This window comes from Alligator mississippiensis, chromosome 10 (assembly GCF_030867095.1).
Source record: "Alligator mississippiensis isolate rAllMis1 chromosome 10, rAllMis1, whole genome shotgun sequence".
Taxonomy (NCBI): Eukaryota; Metazoa; Chordata; order Crocodylia; family Alligatoridae; genus Alligator; species Alligator mississippiensis.
The window spans coordinates 45,032,884-45,058,596 of record NC_081833.1 but is presented as its reverse complement, the minus strand read 5'-3'; the positions used below and the strand labels follow the sequence as shown (position 1 = coordinate 45,058,596).

Here is a 25,713-nt window from a genome sequence, read left to right as displayed (position 1 = left end):
CCAGCGCACCCCCAGTGCTCCGTCCCCTGTGTCCCCACCATCATGGCGGAAGGCTGCTTTCTGTCAGAACGCTGATTCATGCTCTGATTGGCTGTTTGTCAGCCAATCAGAGCACTTATAAAGTGTTACAGACAGACAGACATAGGCTTTTATAATATTAGAATACTAATAAAAGGATGTTTGAATGTCTCACCCTTTGCATGAATAAGTTTACAAGACATCTTTATAGGAGGTCTGTCTGTCCCTTCCAGCACTTTTTGTATTTATTGTATTCAATATTATATTAGAGAGTTACTAACTGACTGCTGCTTCTTTTCAATGGCTTTAATATCTATGTATAAACTTTCTTTAAACAATCCTAAAATGAACCATTTAGTTTAGCTGAAGGGACATTCTGTGGTCTGAAGTTTTTTAGGTTCTTTAAACATCTTTATGTAGGGAAAGACTGATACAGACGCTAGGAATTTTTTTGTTGGGTTTTCTCTTTTATCCTGGAATTTATAATTTGTGGTTGTGGTTATGTGTCACTAGTAGACCTGGGCTGTACTGGCCTTCTTGCCATTATATGATTCTAGCATATAAGAAAGACTGTTTGGAGTTGAGAGTTATGTCACCAAAAAAACAGCATACTGAAATTCTATAAGATTTCAGCTCTAACATCATCTGATCTGCTTCATTCTGCCTCATCTGTTAACTTTATTTCAGTTTCTGTCAGTCACCAAGTTTCTCCTTCAGATACCAACATCCCGCACCAGGATGGCATCCAAGCCTGCCTTACATATCTACAGGAACAAGATTACAACTCAGAATACAGACCCAAAGATATTACTGACCTTATACGCTTCATCCTCACACACAACAATTTCACTTCTAATAATCAACACTTCCTCCAGATGATGGGAACAGCTATGGGCACTAAAATGGCCCCACAGTATGCCAACCTTTTTATAAGCCACCTGGAAGTAGACTTCCTCAAGAACTGCACCATCAAACCCTTGCTATACTAAAGATATATCTATGACATCTTCATCATTTGGACTGAAAACCTACAATCTCTGATTGAGTTCCATCAGAAATTCAACAATCACCATCCCTCCATCCAACTTTCTCTAGAATACTCCAACACCAGCATCTCCTTTTTAGACACGATGATCAGTATCCAGAATGATAAAATACAGACCACGTTATACAAGAAACCCACAGACCAACATACGTATCTGCACAGAACCAGCAATCACCCCAAACACACCAAAAAAGCTGTGAAATACAGCCAAGCCCTCAGATACCACTGCATTTGTACTGAAGAGAACACCCGGGATTGCCACTTTACCGATCTTAAAAAGGCAACAAGGACACTCCTCCAGAGAGAGAGAGCGCACGTTTGAAAGAACCACCCAGATACCACGTGAAGAACTGCTGCAGTACAGAAAACCACCCCCCACAAATCACACACCGCTGGTTATGACATATCACCCCTTCCTTGAACCTGTACGAAAAATCCTCAAACAACTGCAACCCATACTAGAAAAAGACCCTATTCTTAAAAAGATCTTCCCAGAGCCATCCATCCTAGCCTTCAAACAAGCACCGAACCTCACCAACCTCATCACTAGAAGCAAACTTCCTCAAGCCCAGAACACACCAAAAGGATCCAGACCGTGCCAGGACAAGAAATGCAAAACCTGCCCCCACATCTCCACCACCCCCACTATAACTACACCTCACAACCGAGCCATCAGCATCCCAGGATCTTACAGCTGCACCTCAAGAAATGCAATATACCTCATCCAATGCACCAAATGCCCTGATGGAAAATATGTAGGAGAGACCAAACAACAACTGCGCACCAGAATGAACGCACACCGGAAATCTATCAAAGACAGAAACACCCAATTACCGGTGGGGACACATTTCTCATGGGAGGGCCACTTGCTCTCCAATCTCTCAGTCCTGATCCTCAAGGGAAACTTACACAACACTTCCCAGAGACGAGCCTATGAGCTCCATTTCATCAACCTCCTGGGTACTAGAGATCATGGATTAAATGTAGACAATGGATTTTTGACACATTATAATCTGCCTGACAACTGACTCCCCAGCCCAGCCCCTGGCTTCTTTACTTTTCATTCCATCCAGGAAGAGCACACACCAACTGCTGAAACTTCCTTAGCCTGATGAAGGGTTTTTGAACCCAAAAGCTTGCTTAATAACTATTCTCCAACTATTTGGGTTGGTCTAATAAAAGATATCAGATTCACCCAAGGAACCTTGTCCTTCAGATAAAGACTTTTATGCTATTGTATCCTACTTCAGATGAGTAGGTTAAGATTTGGAAGACAACTCACATCTTACTTCCTCTTGGGCAGCAGAGAAAAACATTTTCTGTACAGGTGGTGTTGTTTACATCAGTCAAATCAAACAAGACAATATCCCCTCTGAACTTTTCTGGGGTTACTGGGGTTTTCTTGGTACAGGGGAATTGTCCCAGTAATGGTTGAAGACTCAATCCTATCTGGCCATAGGGTATATGGAATTGTGGAAAAAGATATATTAGACCTGTGTTCTTGGAAGGTAGTGTGGGCATACATAATAGATGGAATAATACCTTCATTAGTTGTTTAAAATGTAACTATTACATTGTTTTCTGGTAAGAATACAAGAGTAACGGTACCAGTGCCATGCTAACTTTAACCTTGTTTCAGTCAAGATTAAAATTACAATAATTTAGTTCATATATGCCATTATAGGAGCATACAGACATAACAGTTACATTGCAAAGCTATTGTGTGTTCCCAGTGGACAAGTCTCCCTGCCATTTTGAAGTGGTTGAAAGTTGCGTTTGGGTACAGCTTTAGTGAATGTACAATGCATTTGGCTTGCATCTTGGCCAGCAGTTGTTGGAAGTGGCTTTTGATATCAATGATACAGTAGCAAAAGGTGCTGTTTCTAAAATGGATGCTTGCCAGTACATCTGTGGGCATTTGGCTTCAACTGAGGTTCAGCAAAAGGTAGAGAATCTCCAGTATCATGGGGAATGTATAGCTAAAAAAAAAACATTTTGCAAGCATCAAAAGGAAGCTAAGCCAGGTTTCACTATCTTCAACTAGGTTAGAAGGAGAATGGGGAAAACCAGCCAGGAGGGTAGCCTTCAACCTGGTCATAACTAGACTACAAAGTTGCTGTGTCTGGCAGTGATGCCATCAAATATGCCAAGCGGCCAGTTAGCATTGTTGAGTGACAGTGCCATTTAGACAGCCCTTCTGATTTCACTTCAGGGTTTAGCCCTGGCAGGGTGCATCTACACGAATCACTTTACTGTACAGTAGAGCAGTTTACTGTGTAATTAGCATGTGCATCTACATGTGTACACGCTTACTGTGAAATAAACTTTTCTAATCACAAGTAAATTTGCTACAGGCAAATGCAAGTAGCAAATTTACTTGCAATTAGTTACTGCACAGTAGTGCTCATGTAGACACCTCACTGGGAGAAAATGTGCTCCCCGGCAGCTGGGCAGCAGGGGGTGGGAGATTGCTGCCTGCTCCCAGGAGCTGCCTACTATGTCCCTCTGCCCTCCAGCTACAGCTCTTTCCAAGTCCCCTGCCTCCAATCAGGGAGCCAGGGCCAGGAGCTCCCTGCTACTGGAGCAGGGGACATTGTCCCCGCCTGGGCTCCGGTGGCAGAGCCTACCCCAGCAACAGGCAGCTCCACGGAGACAGGGAACAGTGTCCCAGCCTGCACCAGGAGACCACTGTCTCCTGGCCTCATGCTCCCTGCCAGCCCCTGTGCTAGCAACCAGAGGGAGCCTAGCACTCCCCCTTGCCGTTGCAGAGGGCTGGTGCAGGAGTAGGAGCAGATTGCTGCCATGAGTTCCTGCAGGAGATAAATACAGCGCAGGAGTATTTACTTGTGAGTAATTTACTCCAGACATAGCTTCCAGACATGGTAAGTTTGTGTTCTAGACGTGAACTTCAGGGGTCAGATTTGCTCCAGATGCTTAGAAACCAAAAGCAGGAAGTGACACTATGACAGCACTAACTTGTGATATGGTTTAATTTTTTTGTTTTCTTGGCCAGGACTGGTACAGTTCATGTTCACAAAATTATCATTACTAGTTATTTTTTTGTAGATGACCAGTTGCACATGATCATATCCACATGCTCATATCCAAATTGCAAACAATTCTGGGAGATAATTGTCACTCTTAAGACACCACACCCTATAGTGGTAAAGCTAAATTAGATTCTGAATGTATATGTACCTGAATAGAACCCAGCTAAGCATGACTTTGCTTGAATGTTGTGTGTTTAAGAATAGAACCCAGGCTGACAGTAATGGATTTACCTGGTTTGTTCCCTAACAGTAGTGTTGGTTCTCATAGCATATTAGCATAAATAAGGTTTAGCAAATTTTGTAATTACAGTGGGAATAAGCCAAGCTTTTACATCAGAGTTACTTAGCAGCTGGCAGACTGACTGACTTATGAGCCTTTTTAATATTTTTTTTCTTATACAATTTCCAGTTAGGTCTGAATATCTACATTTCACTGGCTCATATCATAGTATCATAGACATAGGCTACTTGCAGATGTTAAAAAAAAATACAAAATGTTGCTTTACTTTAAACTCAGCGTGCTGTTGTGCCAAGCCCAGCACATGCCCAGAAGAGGCAGTGCATTAGTTGAACATGGATCACCCAATGTCTATATAGATAGGTTGCTTTAGTGGGGCTTTTATTGTACTTTTATCTAAAGCTGATTAACTCAGCCTTGGGGCTTCGGGAGGCTCATGGGAGAGCCCCCCCCCCCCCCACATGGCAGGAGGCAGAGGGGATTGCCCCCCTGCTGGCAGGAGGGGCGAGTCTGGGCTTTTTCTTATTTATTTATTTTTTTTAAGGGCCAGAGCTCCAATGGGTGGAGCTGCCATGGGGGAGGCTAGGGCAGCAGGGGGAGGGTTAGGGTGTTTGTGCAGAGTCCCCCATGCAGTGTGGGGCAGTGGGGGGCAGCGGGGATCTCTCCCCTGCCTGGCAGCACCCGCTGATTCGAGGCTTTTTTTTTTCCAAGTGCCGGGAGCTGAGACAGGCGGGCACTGATTGCTGGGCTGGTGGGGACGGGCTTGGCTGATTCAGAGATTCTGCTGCCGAATCTCTGAATCAGATTCAGCCAAATCAGTTTGGGACAGTGATTTGAATCACTGAATCAGATCACTGTCTCCCGAATCGGCCAATTCTGAATCCGAAGTGAATACTAGCCACTTTACACTGGCCGATAAGACAGTCACAATCTTAGACAATTTCACCAGCTAGTGGACACTTTCAAGTGGCATTGTAGATGAGGATTTCCACAGCTTGGTTGGTAACTACATGTAGAAGCCTCCACAACTTGTCTGAATTTGAACCTACTAATCTTCCAGTACCAAAAGACTGTTGCTCTACTGAGATTTGAATTACCTTCATTTTTATTGACTTATACCTGCACAGTTCCTAGCATGGTCAGGCTCCAGAAGTATGATGTTGGCATCTTGGCAGGAAGGTGTTCATGTTCACATAATTATCATTACTAGTCATTTCTTTGTAGGTGAGTAGTTGCACATGCTCGTATTCAAATTGCAAACAATTCTGGGAGGGAATTGTAAGGCATATAATGCTGTCATAGGATGCTGTATCCGTCCTTTGGACCTGGTGTTCAAAAGCTGTGGTACTAATCTGCATGTGTTTGAGACTCACAAATCAGACCACATGATCAACTAGAAATGAATTGTGCTTTGGACTGTAATGGGGGGGTTTTCTCCTTAGTTAGGGGTAGGATACTCAAAAATTTCACCTCACTAGCTTTGTTGTACATGCATGTGGAGATGGGATTTATCTCTTTTTAAAGATCTTTATTTATTTGACCACACTTCCTGAAAGTGTATATAGTCAAGGCCTTCTGCTCTCTTTTATCATAAAAACTGGAAAATTTATCATCTTAACAATTTTGTTTTTAAGGTATGTGACCCTGCTTTTCAGTTTTTAAAAAACTGTTATGGTGGACATTGACCCAGATAAGTTTTCTGAGCTACTGCAGTTGTCATTACTTATAATTTGATTTATGCTAACTTTCTCAAAGTTTTAGCCTTTCTAGCTGGCATCCAACTTATAAGTATCTATAAAGGTATAATTATAATTTACCTGTAATTCTTATTGAAAAATATCATTTTTTTTATTTTACTTTTCCATCATGTTCCTTCAGTTTGTAGAGTGTTTCTTTGAGGTGTGTTAAACATTTTTTCATTTATTGAAATTGAATTTCTTACCTAATTGCAAAATATTTAGAACCACTGAATTTTGGGAGCTATGACTGCCCCTTGAGAAGGTTCTAGAGCTTTGAGATTATGACTTGTAGTTTGAGCACAAGGGTTCAGTTTCTACTAGATTTGGAAGGCCAAATAGCTTGGCAAAGTTAAGGATTTCATGCTTGTTTTGTATTAACAGAGCAAGGTATGGGAATAGGACTCAAACACGAAGTATAATTTTTCTTTTCTTTTTACATACCAGCTTATTATTTTCTAATTATTTAAATCCTTTTTTCCATTTTTTTTGCAGTTTCTTTCCAAATTTCTTAAACCAGTGATTCTTAACCAGGGTGCTATGGCACTCTGAGGTGCTTTGAGATCCTTTCAAGGGTGCTGCACAGATAGCACTGTCAAGTTTACAAACACAGTTCACAAGATGAACCAAATATTTCAACTAGAAGTTCATAGTTGTGGTCTTTCTGAGTTATTTTCAACAAAAACGCTATTATTTTTCCATAGTCAAAAAAAAAGAATGAAAACTAAAAGCTGGCATTTCCAAGGGGTGCCTCAAGTCTTAAAAGGTTGACAACCACTGTCTTAAACAGTTTGCCCACCTGTATTCATATGTAAAACTGATTTTGTCTGTACTTTAAAACTTCCTGAATATGGAGATTTTAATGCATCCAATGGATCTAATGGATCCAATCTAATGAATTTGGATTCCATCCAAATCTAATGTCACTCCATTTTTCTTTTTGAATGATGAGTTAAGTTCTCTTAAAAATATTCTGGTATTTAAGATTTCTCTCCATATTTTTATCTCTTCTGATAAATATTTTGATTCTGATCCACCTTATCTCTTAAATATTACCTTCTATAATTAAGAATCCACTGGTGTAATTTTAGAGTAGGAACCTAAATTCATCATTTCGTTATATGGGATTTCTTTTAATGATTTCTTTCCTAATTTTCCATTAAATTTCACTTTTTTATTAACAGTGTTAACTGGCAATGATTTTGTGTTATTTAATAATGGCATTGAAATACCTTGAATTCAGGTTGCCCCATTTGTGTTAAATTAAGTCATTTTCATGCATTTAGGGTGCCTTTAGATGTGCCAGGAGGCTGCTCTGACATGTTGTTATTACTTGATTAATCAAGTGTGCTTAAGTGTGCTAATTAGTGCTCTCCAGCCAGCCTCCACATCTCGTGTATCAGCATCCCCATGCTTCAAAATGGTGACGGAGGCACTTTAACTGAAGCTCGTCAAACAAGCTTTAGTGAAAGTGTTCCTGTCACCATTTTGAAGTGCGGGGATACTGATACATGAGATGTAGTGGGCACTTTTATTAGAGCAACTCCCTAGAGCAAATGTAAAAACACCCTCAATTATTTAGCTATTGAGGGAAACTTTGGCAAAATGTATTCAACCCTGTAAGTCAAATACAGTGATTCTCAAACTTTTTAGATTCAAGGCACTTCTCCATTACGTTTCTGAATTTGACATCACTCTGGTTGAGAACCACCACTCTAGTGCCTCAGTTTGCCTCTGGTTTTCAACCTAGGTGCTACTGCCACAGTCAAGCAAAACTGCCCTATGTACCTCATGCAGAGCCAGATAAGGAAGCAATAATGTTACCTGTCTGAGCAGATATTCCTGCTCTTTATATTGAATACTACTGGCAACTCTAGTGGGGAAGTTGTATTTTAAGGTGTTGAATTCACTCAGGGTAAAAGATTACTATGTTGACTCTTTCCCTCTTAATTCATGTGTGCATAAAAACAAAAACCATTGGGATAAGAATAAAATATTGTTCAGGTTTCCTTAGACTATCAATACTAATAGCATAGGTTATCTGTAGGGAAATATTATGAAGAATTATATTTTATATTTATTTTGTTTTCAAGACTATCATCTTAAACTTGGTGCATCACTGAGGGTGAACCTATTAATATGAAAAAATAAAATTGAGACACTCATGTAAACCTGTGTGACCTGTATAATGAAGTTTCTCCCCAAAATTAACACAATAGCAACAGTGGAAAATAGTTCTGAAGGACTTCATTTCTAACAGGTTTTTCTTTTTTCAAACTATACACATCTTGTTTCTTTACTTCCCTTGAAAAGAAAACTAAACCTGTCTGTAATGTGTCAGGCACTAAAACTCAACTACACAAAACTTGCCTAAATCTGGAGAAAGAAAACTATATGCCATGCTTGATACTTGAGGTTCTGATCTTGCAAACATCTACGGGTACAAATAGCTTGACTTACACAAGAAAGACAGCATTTCTGAATAAAATTTGATAGCAGACACTATTGAAAATCATTAGCTTCTTGTGAGTTAGGTGAAAGTTCTTTAAATCATCAGTCATAATTGCCATTATTTTAAACTACAAATTGTTATTTGTCCTCTGGTGCTTTCAGGCCTTCAGTTTTTAGGCTGCCACATTCAACATAGGAATGTAGGAGTGGAAGGTCTCTCTCTCAGTCCAGCCCTCTGTGATTGTTTACCCAAAGAAGCCTCCACTTCACATCCTTACACAACTACACTATACTAAAAACACCAGCAACACCCGATAACATGCTATAGACAAAAGCAGGGCATATGATGTCATTGTCAGTGCCCTGACATTGTAGTTACAAGGAAGTAATTTGTTAATACATGCTCAGAAGTTCTAAGAAGACTAAGCCCCATGCTACAGAGGAAGGCAAAATCTTGCATCATCAATGCCAATCTGACCTAGTGCAAACTTTCTTTCCTGAACCAAAATTTGGCTCTCAGTGACTGCATCTACATGAGACACTGAATGCACAGTAGCCTGTGACTACTGCACAGTAGCATCACATGGCAGGAAGCATGACATGACACTACTGCACAGTAGTCATGAGCTACTGCGCAGTGTCAAAAACAAGCCATTCCTTGACGGGACCGTGTAGTAACTCCAGATTACCAGGTATCTACTGCAAAACAAGAGAGGTACCCCAAAGTAGGGATTTAATATGTCCAATGTCCCAAACTTTTAATAATGATGCACGTGTGAGGGGAACTAATGAGTAGTTTCCCCCTACATATTGTGTATGGGGTGTGTGTGTGTGTGTGTGTTTATACAAATACATGTTTTAGAATTTAAAACTAAATGTGTATATAATATTCATGTTTTTGCATTGCAATGGAAGCCTAAATAAGAAATCTTATCAGAAGTATTTGCAAAATGCAAAAAAATATATATTGTAATAATTAGAATTTCTGGAATTTTGAGCAGATTAAAGTACATAAGGAATCTTTTGTTGTTTGCCTAATTCATTTATAATATATTTGTAGTATCCTCTCTCTATGGACTGCTTTTTATAACTGAAAGTGAATACATTTCACAATATTAAAAGTATTTCAAAGGATAAGAAATTTCATTTGAATTTCTTGTAAATTTCTCTCAACAGATGGTCGACCTCAGTGGGAGGTAGAAGGGAAAATAATTAGGGAAAAGTGTCAAGGGGTGAGAAACTTAATTTTCTTTCTTTGTAAAGTTTTTTTTTAATTTTAAAGTAAGAAATTGGTCTTCTGTGTGTTTGTACTTGAATTAAGATTTTGTAAAGTAAATAAGTAGGTACATATGAACAAGTTCTTCAAGTTAACTTACCTCAGCTGGAAACCTTCTGAATTGGTATAACAACACTGTAAAGTAGTCATTGGGTTGCTGCTTCCTAAGAAACTAAAATGTTAAATGTTTTGAAAAACTGGAAGATTAATTGTATCAAAGTGAAAAGTTACTATATTAAAATCTTCCCTATCAGATCAGTGTTACAAAGTTTAGTTTCTGTTTGCAGCTACAGCATTCTAATATTCTTAAAAGATATGTGAATATTTGAGGTAAATATGTGTTTTTAATTAAAAAAAAAATCTGTAATCTCTAGAATGTTTATGTTGGGGAGGAAGGGAGGGAGGAAGACTCCTGCATAATGCTGTTTGTCATTTTCTTGTTTCTAGTTTGTTAAGATGTGTAAACCTAAGTCTCATCTAACGAAAACTACCCATTTGCTTAAGTCTTGCATTCAGTTATTCTGTACTTAACAGGTGTGTTTTTTTCTTTACATTATAAAAGTAATGCTCTTTTTTTTACTTCCATTTAGACTAACATTGTTCTTGAAGTTCCTCCATACCATAACAAAGCCATTACAGCTGCAGTCCAGGTGCAGTTTTATCTTTGCAATGGCAAGAGGAAAAAAAGCCAGTCTCAACGATTTAATTACACACCAGGTACAAAAAGCATCTTACTGTAAAATGGTTAATCTAGACAGTTAGGAAAATTATTTAAATCAAGTGTGTTACATGGGTACCAGCAAAATGTTCACATAGGTGATGAGTAGATATGACTAAATTTTAGTTGCTGGAATTGTTGATTACAAGTTTGTCTCATAGCAAACTTGAGTCTGATATTATAGTGTATAGTACTATGAATAGAGCTACATCTCTATCCACTGTTCTTAATCATTGCCTTTTCAGGCCTGATATAGAATGCCTTGCATTCAAAAGCTTGTCTGACTTTATCTGAACCATGCAGTTAGTCCATAAAAGATATCTCCCCAAAAAATCCATGCTTCTCTATGGGCAGAGCTAAAAATTCATAGCTTAATGAAGTGGGGTTTTTTAATAAACATTTTATTTTACTTGTACTTTTTAATCAAATTAAGTGTCAGTTCTCAGAAAAGGCAGTGTTATTTCTTACTCTGTTTTTTAATCAGCTTAGTCATGACAGGGAGTGAACTCTGAAGGGAGACAAAACATAGTCCTTATAGATGTGTTGCAGTATTAACGAATTTTTGTAAGAACGCCACATTGTGCTTGTTAATATTATTTAGTTAAAATGTTTTTTATTTCTTTCATCTGGTATAGGAAAAGTTTGCAGGATATGTAACATTTTCTTTTATGGCTGACTGGAAGTCCCCAGTGGACTAGAAGGAGGGATATACTCTTCATTAAGAACCAGAAATGACTCCAAATATATGTTGGTTTCAGCGAGTTTAGTTTGAAGTTGGAGGTCTTGATATTTATGACCGTATATCTGAAGGCATTGTAGACTTGACAAAAATCTTGTTTCAGTTATTATTTTATACTTACTGAAAGATGTTAATAATAGTTATTCTGCTTAGTTACATATTTTATGCCATTAAGCATAATTAAACTAATATTATGCAATTATGTGGGCAATTGGGTATGTATTAATTTTATTTGTTTGGTTTTAAGCAGTAGTGAACTACCACATTTCTTAATGCCAGATCTTTTAAATTAGTCATTTAACGATTTCTAAACTCAAATTAATAATAAGATGGCTCTTTTTTCTGCAACAATTGTTATCTAAATTGGGGAATGAGGTAATGGAATATAGCAGCTAAATAAAAAAGAAGTTTAATTATAATTGCAGATATACTACACCAATGCTGAGCATGTATTTGTTGTATTTCCTGCTTTCCTTTCATCACACGTGGTAAAAGACAGTGGTTGAGTAATACAGGTGTTGGCAGGAAAAATCCGTTTGTGCTTAATAATAACAGTCCAAATCATAAGCTAATTGAGGAATCACTCAAGTTGCATTAAAAATCTAAGAAATGCCTGCATAGATGTGAACACATTCTGTATATAACTGATAAAACTCCAAAAACTGGTGATTAATTTAGTACTTTGCAGACTCTGTTTTGTGGTGCTGTGCATATTCCGGACCAAGATAATCATATATTTTAGTGATGACATAGCACTGTATACTGATGTGGTTATGGGTTGGGAGGGGAGTGTTGGAGAAAGCAAATTTCAGTGTACTTTATTTAGAATTCAAATACTTTACTTCAATTACTTAGAATCGTCAATACAAAGTTGTAGAGAAACATTTCCCAGCATTCTCTGAGACAGATTTTTTCAGAATAAATATTTCTGCTCTTAGGGTGCCCTAAAGATACTTCTGTACTATTCAGAATGCAGATAGAGCTGCAGCTCCCTCAAGTTCTATGACTACAGCCTGAAGGAATATCTTACAGCAATGTTAAGTGAGATTAAATGCACATGTAGATGGTGATCACTGGGCTCAAATTGTGCCCGATTTCTACCTAGTCAGCCCAGCCAACTGGGGACCAGATTCCTGGCTCCTGCCAGCCCCTACACCACCGCCCAGAGCCTAAGGCTGATCCCCCATGCTCCATGCCAGCCTGGGGCTCTTCTGCCCAGGCTCAAATTACTGCCATCCTGGGCACATGTATAGACACTGTGCTCATGAGCAATTAACTCCAACTTGAACTGCTCTGGAGTTTACTGCATTGTAGATGTACCCAGTTTATACCAATACCAAACCAAAGGACAATCTCACATAGAAGTAGGGTTCCCTTTTAAATCTACTTCTTTGCGTCTCCTCCATCCACCTTAAAAGCATTGAAAACTAAATCACATACTGCTAGATTGGCAGATTTGAATGGTAAGGAAAAAAGAGCAGTAAAATCTTACACTGAGCCCACATAGAGGCCAGATTTTTGCTCTTCTCAGGACTTGAACTTTTTCTTTCAGAACTTTAAATGGAAGATCGATTCAGTTCAAAATGCAACATCATCTGGATTTTTTTTCTTAGAAGTTTGAGATAATGGGAGAAGGTTGCTAGTTACCTTAATTGGTTATTTAATTAAAAAATACATTGTCTCTGGAGTTGAAAGATTTTTATTTGGCTAAATTACTTTAGAATGCATCTATGGCTATAGTACAATATACTTACTTCTCTTTCTTCTCATTCTCACCCGTTATTCACTTCCCCACTCTGTCTGAGCGGAAATTTTGGACAGACTCTCAAAGAGTTTCTTGTTCATGCAAAAAATTATGTTATACTACATTGTGTTCCTGGTGCTTAAATTAAAAATCAAGACTAAATGGGAGTGCACTAGCAAGGCTAGTGCATCTTATCAACAGAGATCCAATTTTTCAATTTCCCACATAAAACGGAGAAAAACATGGGTTTTCCCCTTTATCTGAGGAAAACATGGATTTCTCATTTTCATGGATAAACCTGCAGATTTTGCAGTTTTGCAACTCTGCAGGCTGGCAGAGTTCCAGCCTGTAAGAGCCTGGGAGGGAGCAGGAGGAGGGTGGTCAGGCAGAGGCACCATTTGCATGTATATATATATGACCACCAGGTAGCCTGGAGAGCAGCTCCTGTGGGGGGGGGGGAGGAATTGAGGACCCCATATGGAGGGAGAGAGGGAGTTGGCTTGGGCTGGGACTGCTCCCCAGCTGAGCAGTGTGTGGGGCTTGGGGCCTGGGGCTGCAGTGCACGACAGCAAGGCCCCAGCAGGGAGTGGGACAGAGTCACGGGTGGCTCTGAGAGCAGGGCGGGGTGGGGGCCGGCTCCCTGCTTCTATGCTCACTCCCAGGGTGCAGGGGAGACCCCATATCTGTATGTGGGGCAGAGGTGGGCTGCCCCATTGTGGGCTTGGATTCCTGCCCTGTTGTCCTCTATCAGGGCCACTGCAGACCAGCAGGTGCGATCCAGTGCTTCAGGGAACGCGTGCTGGGGGAGGGCAGCAAGGCAAGAGTGCGAGCCTGCAGCGAGCAGCCCACACCTGTCCCACGCAGAGATCTGGGGGGCATGGGTCCCCTCTTCCCCCCCAGGAGTTTGCACAGCAGCAGGCAGCCATCCTGCCCCCCCCCCCAGCCCACAGCAGGCAGGCAGTGGGAGGGGTGGAGGCAGGCTCCATTTTGCTACAGCAGCTGCTACTGTGGACCCAGGTCCCTGGCCCTGTCGCCCTAGCAGCTAGGGGCCCTTTCCGACAGTGCTGGGGGGGCACGAGCAGGGCAAGGGGGCTGTGGGGGAGGGGCAGTGAGTGGCATGAGCAAACCCATGGGCTGTTGGGGGGGAATTGAGGGGCACAAACAGGCCCGGGGGGATTGTGGGAGGGAGTGAGGGGCCTTCATTTTAATCACAGATTGGAAATTTTTTTTCAGAGAATTTGTGATTTTTTTTTTTTTTTATCAGGGAAAACAAGGATCCCTGCTTATTAATCCCATACTTAAATATACTAATTTTGTCAGAGTCAGAAAATGAGTCACCTCTGGTCTGTTGAGGCCTTAGTCTTGTCCCTCTTTTATTTTTGGCAGATACAATTATAAAAAGCAATCACTCACCTCAGGCACCTACATTAGACTTCAAAGAAGACTCTCCCTATGTATCAAGCAGGCACTCAGTATTTTTTATTTTAAATGTCTGCTGCTATAACTCAAAGTAAGGACACATCTATTAGGGCTAGAGTATTCATAATGATCCCTGCAGTGTTAGTGGCTGTTCTCACAGACAGACACATTTATTCTTCTTTAACAATCTTTTCCTGTCTATAGCTCTGTGGGACCTAGAGGGGATAGTAACCTGTGTGTAGAATCACTGGTTCTCAGTGTTTAATGACAGAAGAGTTCTTTCCTATCTCATCAGTTTCTGTATTTAGGAGTGGTGCTGAGCCTTGATGAGGACAAATGTTCATTTCAGATTAAATAAAAGAAGATCATCTTGTTGATATACTGAATTAGGCCATCATACACTTCTGAAGCTCCTGATATTATTTATTGTACTTGTTTTATGCGTGGACATTCTAAAATTGGCCTAATTTTATGAGAATGCTCCAAGTCTGCTTCTTACTGTATCAGAAAGAAATTGCAACCAGTCAGGACCAGAGTCAATTCTGAGACAAGTTAGTTACTAGGTAGACCTAAGGATCATCTGAGGAGGTGTTCTCTGCTTCCAACTATCTGTCAACTAGTATCAGATACTTATCAGATGATAGTACCACTGCATTGGCATATATGAGTTGACAAAGAGGAATCAAATTCACTTTTCCTTTTTAAGGATGTTGAAGGTGTTCTGACTTGGTCAAAACAGCATAGGCTGTCTGCCTTTCCACATGAAGAGAAGAGACAACGCATTAGATTGGTTTAGCACAATGGTGCCCAACCTTTTCATCCCACAGGTTGAATGGGTAGTGCTAGTCTGTCTGTAGGCCTAATTCAGCCAGTGGTCTCAATCCAGTATATGCGGCTGTTGTGGCGGTGGCCCATTCTGGCCCCAGACGGGGTGTGCAGCCGATCTGTTTGCCTTTCAGGGAGAGGCAGGGAGCTGTCTGGCCTCAACATGAATGCCAGGGATTGGAAGCAGCCCAGATTGATTTGGGTGCAGGAGTGTGGGGGAGACGTTTTATATTTTCTTCCCAATTTAATGCTGTCCTTCTGCGCAATCAGGCACTTTTTATTAATAGATTAGCCAATTGCCTGTCAAGAATGACAGGGAAAGAGAGGCTGCTGGGACAGAGCCCCACATCCAACCCCGCCCCCCCTCCCCCCTGGTTCAGGCCCGACCTTGCTCAACCCCCGCCCCCTCTCCCTCTTTGGGTCTGACCCTGCCCCCCCCCCCCAGTTCAGGTCTGACCCCGCTCCCCCCCTTCCCCTCCTTCAGGTCCATCCCCGCTCCATCCCCCTCCCCCCCATTCAGGTCCAACACCCCCCCCCGACCTCCAGTTCACGTCTGACCCTGCCCCCCCCTTGGTTCAGGTTTGACCCCACCCCTCTTGCCCCCCATTTGGGTCTGACCTCGCCCCCCACCAGCTCAGGTCTGACCCTGCCCCCCACCCCTTCGGGTCCAACCCTTGTACAACAGAGGGGCTCCCACTTTTCCTCAGCTAGCCCTGCCACTTGTAAAGAGCTTGAAAAAATTATTTTTTTTCCCTCTGTGGAAATGGGACAGAGGGAGCCACCGCACCGGGGGCTGGAGGAGGAGGCAGGCCTGACAGAGGCCTTTCCTCAGCTGGCCCTGGCTCTTGTAAAGTGCTTATGCAATTTTTATTTATTTATTTATTTATTTATTGCCTCTGGAGGCAAAGGGAGCCACTACATCGGGGTTTGGAGGAGGAGATGGAGCCAGCAGAGGGTCTCCCACCCACCTTTCCCCAGCTGGCCCCTCAGCTTGTAAAGTGCTCGTGCCATTTTTTTTTTTTGCCTCTGTGGAGATGGGGCAGAAGGAGTCGCCACACTGGAGGTTGCACAAGGAGATGGCGCTGGCAGAGAGGCACCTGCAGGAAAAGGCAGCAGAGGGACTCCTGTTTTACCTCAGTTGTCCCCGGCCCCGGCCTCCCACCCCACGCAGCCAATCAGCACATGCGCAGTTAGGCAAAAGTGTTATGGACAGACAGACACACAGACTAAGACTTTTATTATATAAGATTTAGAAACATTAGGAATTGTTAATAAAAATATGACATTTTCATGGAGTTAGCTAAAGGCTAGTTAAATTAGGCATTTGCATAGCACTGTATAGCACACAATCACCAGTTTTAATTACACAAGAAGATGCTGCTAGGTTCTGGTAATATCTGAGTTAGGAATAGTACAAAACAACTTGGAACACTATACCATTGCAAGACCAAATCAAAGTAATACTTTCTTAGGCCTGAGCTATAACTAGATGTGTTCAAGATCAGACAACCTTACTTCTAACTTTGTTAAACTGTCAAAAGTATAACTTTACAGCTTTTTAAGATCATTCTGAACTATAAGTATGAAGACTAAAAACATGGTTAGATTCAAGGTTAGGGCTTGGACAGGCATTCAGTTTCTCCAAGGAGACTTCTTGCTCTCTCTGGAGAAACCGTGAGTGTACAGAAGTTTGTAATTTTTCTCATAGAGTAAAAGTAGCCACTTGGGGAAAAAAATAGCTTGGAAACACCCCAAATGAAGTAGTTTCTTGGAGAATCTCTCTTAGGAGACAGAACTTCTGTACCGGCAACAGATGCCGAGCTGACCTCTGCAATCCCAGGGTACTTTGTTTTTCTTCTCCTCTCACGGGGAGGGAGAGTGTGTGCCAGTTTCAGTCAAGTAGGGAACAGAGCATGCCTCCTGAGTGCTTTGGGCTGAAAAGCGCAGCACTGAAGCACTTAGGGGGTGTGTAGTGCTCCTGGCTTGTTCCTTGGCTGAATCTCACTGCAGCACTTGGGTGCCGGGAAGCATGTAAGAATGAATATGCCCTGCCCAGCCTTAGCTAGGCTCCAACACAGCATAGGGGAGAGAAAGGGCTGGAGGACTCTTCTGTGCATGGCGCAGACCCCACCCCTACGTTCCCTGGCCCTGACAATCCCTGTCTACATTCACTTGGAAAAAAAGCCTGGAAAACACCGCATGCTCAAGGGACCTCTGGCAGCCCGGGCTCTGCATTGCAGGGTCTTTGCTTCTCTGTCTGAACTTATGTACAGGCCATCTTTTCTGTCACAAGATAGCTGTGTTGGCAGAGTTTAAAAAAATATAAATTTGCTACTGGGGCTTGTTATCAAACTTTTGCCAGAACACTGTCAGAGAAGTGATGGTCAGAGATAGTTGAAGGTTTCAAACTGTTGCTACTAGATTCAGCCCACAAGCTACTTTTTTTTCAAGGCAATACAAAGTATAGGAGAATAAATCAAATGAGTGAAGGAGTGAAGAGAGTTGAAGGAAAACATTAGGCAGATGAGAACAGAAAGATTATTACAGGTATAAGAGCCAGTATGATAGGAACCACAAAGTTAAGAATAAACGAAAATAAGAGAAAATGGGAAGAGGATGTGGAAAGAAGACAACTGTGGCAGTTATGCCTAAATACAATATAAATATAGAGTACATGTTTTTATCTTGTGATATAGGATATATTTTTCCTTGTATAAACAACTTAGAATTCTAATTCTTTCTTTACTACTTCCAGTTGTAATGAAACAAGAGCACAGAGATGAGATGGATTTGTCTGCCGTTCCATCTTTGACCCTGCCTCATACTGGTAGCGTTCAGGGCCTACATTCTATCCGAACTCAGCTGCCTTCATCAGATCCAGGGCACCCACATGATAGTTTACTGTCTACGTCACCCAGGAGCCTTGTGTGTCCTGTTCAGCAGCCATATACATCCATGGTGACCTCAGCAGTTCCCCATCTGTCTCACATTCAAGGTAGAACCATCAGTCCAGGTGAGGAGTGTCATGTTTTGCCTCCTGCTGTGGTTCAGTCTTTTCAAGTAACATCAGCACCTCCAGTGAGGCCTTCTTACCAGCCTATGCAAACTAATGTTATATATAATGGACAATCTGGTCTTCCCATGAACTCTGCTTCTAGCCAAGGATTTGATGCTATTTCATTTCAACAAGATGCAGCTATACCTCATTTGATAAATCTTAGCTGCCAACCTCTGACACCCATGCAGTTCCATTCTTCAAATCCAGGGTCAGTGGCAACTTCAACTACAGCAGGACATTCTTTGGCACACCCAGCTCATTCAGGACCATCATCCCCTCACCTGCAGTCAATGGGATACCATTGTCCAAACACTGGACAAGCTTCTGTCTCCTCAACAATGAACCGGAGCCTTGGACAACCTTCCTCTCAGCTGCAGCAAGTCACATACCATTCATCAAACCCAGGGTCTGCTTCATCACCATCCCCAACAACTTCCCATCCTTTGGTCCATTCACCACTGTCCGGACCATCTTCTCCACAGCTACAGTCTATGCCTTATCAGTCTCCTAGCTCAGGACCTGCACCATCGCCACCTCCAACATCTGTAAGTCACTCTGGACAACATTCTCCTCAAGCACATAGTCCAGGATTGGGAGGTCTTAATGCAACTTCTTCATTAGTACATCACAGTGTATGCGATTCATCTCCATTTTCATCAGATGCGGCAGCTATTAACATCAAACCAGAACCTGAAGATAGAGAGTTAAATTTTCAAACAATAGGATTGCAGGACATCACACTAGATGACGGTAAGTAAATATAACTTCTCAGTGCTGGGAATTTTTTGAGGTTCTAGTAACATTAGCAACTTCATTGAAACAATGAAGCAAAGGAAATCATAGAATCATAGGAAATTAGGGTTGGCAGGGACCTCAGGAGGTCATCTAGTCCAGCCCTCTGCTCAAAGCAGGACCATCCCCAACTATATCATCCCAACCAAGGCTTTATGTAGCCTTGGCTAGACAATAAAAAAAAACACAAAGCAAAAGGAAGCAAAGTCTTCCTTTCATAGGCATAAATTCAATTTACGGAAGTTGTACACTCATTTTTATCACCAAAATGGTAAATGATAAATATGTCTTCAGTGCTTCTTTAATCTGTCATTTACAAGAAATCAAATTAGAGGCCCTGCTTAGCTCCATTTTCTAAAAGATTAAATAGATGTCAGTTATGGTGTGATCCAGGTTTCCTGGAATTACTGAAGGACAGAGCAATTCTGTTGAACCTAAAGTAGTCTACAATCTGGTACTGTCTTGATGCTTCATCACCTGTATCACGTAACACTATCACTTTTGTCTCTACTAATAGGTAAGTGCTCTTTGTACCAAACTACCTTTATGGAAAATATTCTGACTGTTGAAAAAAACTATTGGTGCTCAGGTCCAGGGTATAAAGGGAAGGAGCACAAAAGAAGGGGAGAACATAGGAGTGGTGAAGAGACATACTTTATGGGAAGGACTAAACAATAAAAAAGAAAGGTGCATATTGAGGTTTCTGTTTGGAAACTTCCATGTTGGAGAAAGTTATAAAGAGGCGAGGAACAGGAAACAGAGATAATTTTTAAAGAGGGAAATTGAGAAGGAAAAACTGAAGGAAGTCAGAATATTTAAGTGAAGGAGGTGCAGTTGGATAGGTAGGACATAAAAAAAGTGAAGAAAGAGAAACTGGGAAGCCTACAACATATGTATTGAAAACAATACCATAGGGAAGACAAGGCGGTATCAGAAATGAACTAGGGGAATTTCTAATATTAGGCATTTTCCCTCCTAAAATTGCATTGCTGCCCGCTGTTTAGAGGCACCAGCAGCAACAGTGTTGGACCATAAGTATCACCTGGCATTTTATTACTTGAGTATAACTTGAATTAATTTTAAAGATTTTTTCCCCTCCCTTTTTGTAACTGGATACAGCAATTGAATTATATAGAATTTACTAAACAAAACATATATGTGGATTAAAACAGTCTTTGAAAAGAAGTTTATTTGGCCCTTTTTGTAAAATACGTAGAAATGCAAAAATTGATTTAAAATTCATTTAAATCAAGTTTTCCTGAATTCTCATTTAAATCATGATTGAAACAATAATGTTGTAAACAACCCACTCTGAAGAGCAAGACTTGTTTTTAATGAAAAGATTAAAATCTACAGAAATGAATTGGTAAACCCCCACTTACCCCAAGAAAATGCACTCACATCAATGCCCACAATTAAAACCTTGTTGAATTTATCCTCACAAAAACAATGTTTGTTCCACATCTTAGCAGAACTGGAATGCAGAAGTACTGCTTCCATTACTCTTAACAACACATTAACCTGGTTTATTCTGGTTGGTAATTGTAGTTAAATATTATTTATCAGTAGTTATAGCCTTTTAAATTGGTGAAAGGGACAAGTTACTCATCCCCAAAGATTGACTGGACATACTAGAGGGTATCTTGGAATTGATATTTGGCATTTGCACTGCAATATGCTTTCACCTTCCTTAGGCCATTACTGAGGATAAGGGGGCAATTTAGCTTTCAAATCCTTGATGTAATCTGCAGCTATCAAAAAGCATCTTTATTTTCTGGTTTGTTTGTATAATTTTAACTTACAATTTTGTTTTGCACCTTTTCAAAATTAAGCTATCCTGCAAGTTCTTCCCTACATACAGGTTCAGTGAACCTGTTAGTGACATAAAACAAAAAAGAAACCTTGAGTGAATACCTATTCAACTTTTGTCCATTAAAAACTCCCCTGAAGACACAATAGAGCATTATAAATAATTCATATAACTTGGTTTTGACTAGCAGTACTTAAAAAAATGCATTATGTTATATAACTGTCTATTACTCCATCTAGTCCATATCCATGAAAAAATGCCGTAATTTAGTTCTGATGTTAGCATAAAAATCTATTTAACTGTAAACTCTTTTCTTAAGACCAAAGTAGTGATGTATGAGCTGCATAGGTCACAGGTAATGTGTGACCTACTTGTTTCTGTTAAGAAAACACCTCAGTTGTATCAGCAGTTCTGTTGTAAATATCTTTATCAGTTTGCAACAAAACATACATAAAATGTTTCAAGTTATGAATTTAAAAACAAAGCAATCCCTATAATAGTGATAGGCATTGTTAAGCTATAAAAATATGAGAACAGTTCTTCAGTGTTGAGGTTTAATTTGACTATCTGTAAAGATCTTTTAAGAGCTTTGAGTAGGAAGCGCCATACAAATGTGAAGTATCGTGTATAAAGTGTAGTGAAGTTGCAGTGAGGCTTGTTAAAGCACTGGCTGCCAGTTCATTCCAAAATCTAATGCATGGTGTTTTTACTGCTGTTTTGGAGAAACATTATCATACTTGTACTTAACCCCAAAGGGACATTTTTTTCAAAGTTGTACAAATTCCATAAAATATTTTTGGTGCCTTTTCAGATAGAATTCAGACTGTTTCTTCTAACTTGCTACAATGTTGAATCTTTGTAAAAACACAGGCCTTTAATATAGATTAAAGAAATATAGTGCAAAAGACCAGAATCTTTTATTGGAATCTCATTACATCTTTCATACTTGCTTATTTCACATAGTAGTTGAAGAGTTGAGAATTCCTGGTTTGCTGACAGAAGCCCAGGAAATTGAGAATCATCTTTTCATTGTGGCTTTTTTCCTATGTGGCATCTGTGTTACAATTGAGAGAGACCTATCCCCAGGGTTCACTAATTTACAGATTTTTGATTACGTGTGTTGACTTGTTTGGGAGTGGCTGGGCAAGTGTAAAAGTCTTAAGATTCTTCTAGCTTTTGTAAGAGCTTCAGAAAATGATTATATTTTTACTGTTCGGCAGTCAAAGACATGATTGGCAGAGGAGACTGTGGCTCCTTGTCTGAAGTGTGCCTATACTAATTTTGGACCAACTTTCTTCTCTTGTATAATATCATTACAAGGCAGGAAAACCAAAAAAGAATCTCCAGCAAGTGAACATCTTTCCATTTTAGCCAAATTCAAATTGCAACATGCCAGAAGAGCCAAAAGGCACCTAAATGCCAGCTAGCTGCATCCATAACATTTATCTGTTTTCCCTGCTGTTCTGACTGCTGCTCCCCTCTACAGCCTGAAGCCAGTGCTTGTTGGCATTGCAGCTGCCTAGCATACTAGGTCTTTTTTCATCTTGTCACTGCCCAGGCAAGCCTTCTAGACATAGGGGCACTTTCTATCTGCTCCAGGAATGCTCAGACCTAGAGCAGCCTAACCTAGACATTGATTTTGTCTCCCCGAGTGGCTAATCTGTTGTCACTATCTAGGATTGCTTGTGCTCTGCTTCAGACTGTAAAGGCAAAAATCTTGGTCTGTAACCAGGACAGAAGGATGTGTTCTAAAGTGACCACTGTCCCTTCCTGAAGGGTAACTAGACCTGGACTCCCTTCACTCCTCCTATGGGATCCACTTCTCTCTCTCTCTCTAGCTTCCCCTGTTGCAGGCATCTGAGGAACCCTGTTAATTTAATTATTTTTCTCTGATGTCTGAGGTTCTCCTCAGGAGAGGATATGGCCTCCTACACTTTGGCTTATCTGTCCCTAACACTCTACCTTTAGAGTTTTGTCCCATCTATTGGATATGCCTCAGAGAAATGCTTCCCATCAGATAGGATGAAGGCTGAAGGTGAGCCTCTTGCCTTTCAGCTTTTCCTTGAAAATGGCAGTGAAAATGCAAACCAGTGGCAGCCTTTAATTGTTACTACTGTTTTGTATGCTTTTTTTCTTGTATCTACTAACCAAAAATTACTGGGTTTTACAAATGTTTAGAAAGCAAATGTATTAATTATCCATCTAGTTAAATGCTGAATCTTGATCACTGATTCTAGAGGGAAGTATTTGGCACTCATTTCTGTCCTCTCCCATGTATCCATACTGCCACCCATAATAAACTTCTAGTCCTGTGTGCAGGGGTTTAGGTTGTAGCCGTGTTGGTCTAAGGACATAGGCAGACAAGGTTCCTTGGGTGAATTTGATATCTTTTATTAGACGAACCCAAATAGTTGGAGAATAGTTATTAAGCAAGCTTTCAGGTTCAAAAACCCTTCATCAGGCTAAGGAAGTTTCAGCAGTTGGTGTGTGCTCTTCCTGGATGGAATGAAAAGTCCTGTGTGTGCCTTCACCCTATAATGTATGTCCTAATTTTCCATTGGGAAAAGCTGGTCTCTGATTCAGAGTTTTTGTAGTAGTAATAAAGACAAGGCCCTTGACATCTATTCAAGTGTCTGTGGTTTATGACTTGGTTATTGTAGCTTTCCTGTTTACTGCTTTATTAAATTTTAACTTATAAAATATTCCAATACTATTATAATTGATCTAATCTATAAAATCTTGAGTGTTTCTATTTGAGTGAATGCTGCCTATTTTTTTACTATATTTATTTTATGGTTTTCTGCATTGATAAAGATTTTAATTATACAATTGTAGTTAACCATTTTAAGTTGGTTATAATGGTTGTTAGGGGTGCACCGATAGAGATTTTGGGGGCTGATACAGATAGTCGATTTTTAAGGAGGCATATCGGTCGATACTGATCCAATTTCCAATACCAGCCTGACAGCTTAAAGAGCTGCATGCAGCTGGTAAATCTGTTATGCTGGAAGGGGCGGGGGGCAGAAAGGGGTGGGTCAGGCAGATCAAGGCCCCTATGGTGAGGGAGGAGTGGGGCTACAGCAGGCACTGGGGCAAGTGCTGCCCACCCAGGGTGGGACAGGCATGGGACAGAGCTGCAGCTCATCTAGGGGGTGCAAGGAGTGGAGGGAGCGTCTGCCACTGCTATGCGTCGCTCATCAGGAAGCCGCTTGTCCAGGAGGGCATGGGGGGGCATGTGCCCCCAGATCTGTGCAGGGTGGGGCAGGGTGGGAAGAGTCCCACGTAGCCCTGGCCCCAGCCCACCCTGCCCCACATAGATTTGGGGGCACCCCCCCCATGCCCTCCTGGACGAGTGGTGGGAACAGAGGCGGGAGCTGCTGGACAAGCAGTTGAGCGCTGGACCAGTGGCTCCCAGACAAGCAGCACACAGCAGCAGGAGTGCCCGCACCCCCTGGACAAGCCATGGCTCTGTCCTGTGCCTGCCTCAACCTGGGTGGGCAGCGCTTGCCCCAGGCCCAAGCCTCAGCCCCACTCCTCCTTCACCATGGGGCCCTTGATCTGCTCCCCATGCACCTTCCTTCCCCCCTCCTCTTCCACCATATCAGACTTATCAGGTGCACACAGCTCTCCAAACTGCTAGGGGCTGTGCTCCTCTATATTTTTATGGTTTACACAAGCGGTTTACAATCTGTGTTACGGATACCACCAGTGGTACGCAGACAACCTGTCAGTGATACGCCTTAACAGGTTTATCGTAATTACTTTATATGACAAAAATTTACTGGTGGTACTTAAGGTAGTATCGTTTTAAATTGGTGGTGCACACAATCTGTCACAGTTTGGGAACCTCTGGTTTACACAAATATAGCATACACAAATTAGTCTGTTACTACCAAAACCTAGTATAAAAACATTTCACAAGAATACAAACTGTCAGAATGGCAGAGGAAAGAAATGTAATGCTGTTTTGATTGAGAAACATGAAAATGCTGCCAGTTTGGACTAGTGCACTATATATTGATATTAAACATACAAGGCTTAACAGAAAATTTGGCCTGAGTTTTCTGACAAGAGCTCCAATTTGTACTGATTAACTTTGCCCAGGAAAATATTCAGGAAGCAATATTTACTGTTTAATGAAAACTTTTTGGAATATTTAAATTGATGTTATTGTCTTAGTGTTTCACATGTTCCAGTAAAAGCATAAAAAATCCCAAGGACTTCTGCATTAAAATTTAGTGGCAGTGTTTTGTATGCTTTCTGAGTGACTTTTGTCAGGTATGCAGTGTGTTGGAAGTAAGATAAAAGAGGATTCTGATTTTTAAGACGGTGCAGTGGATATTAGATATTAGAATATTAGATAACAACACAGTGGAAAAGAGACCTAGATATTCAGGGATAGGTTGATGGCAAAAGGTCAGAGAAAGGAGGAGTTAGCTACTCCAGGTGGTGCATAATGGAAGGAAGGAAGTGCTGTGATCTTATCTCTGCCAGAGAAGGAAAGGAAGGGAGAAGAACTAGATATTCTTTCTTAGTGTTCACCAGTTACACAGTGCGTAAAATTCCAGTGTAGACAAAGCAGTTCATAGTTTAGCTACTTGTCAGCAGGTTGAGATGAATGCTAGGGGCAAGTTTAAACAGCTAGTACATGAAAACTACAACTTTCCTTCCCTTCACTAGAATGTTACCTTTTAATAAGCAAAGTTAGCTAATATTTTTCCTTAAGTAAAGATTCATTCAGGCTAGGGACAGAAGTTACACATAAAGCAGTATAAGTGATCGGAAACCAGTTCA

At 41.0% G+C, this 25,713-nt stretch overlaps 1 protein-coding gene across 7 annotated transcripts in view; it reads left to right on the top strand.

The window, feature by feature from the left end:
• NFATC3 (nuclear factor of activated T cells 3) overlaps positions 1 to 25,713 on the top strand; it is a 162,816-nt gene that overhangs the window by 114,191 nt on the left and 22,912 nt on the right. For 6 of the 7 annotated variants that reach the window (XM_059713763.1, XM_059713768.1, XM_059713762.1 and 3 more), the window contains 3 exons: positions 9,715 to 9,770; positions 10,405 to 10,531; positions 18,015 to 19,067. In XM_059713763.1, the coding sequence (XP_059569746.1) occupies positions 9,715 to 9,770; positions 10,405 to 10,531; positions 18,015 to 19,067 (1,236 nt within the window). The remainder of the gene's footprint in view (positions 1 to 9,714; positions 9,771 to 10,404; positions 10,532 to 18,014; positions 19,068 to 25,713) is intronic. The other variant, XM_059713769.1, reaches the window with a different exon arrangement.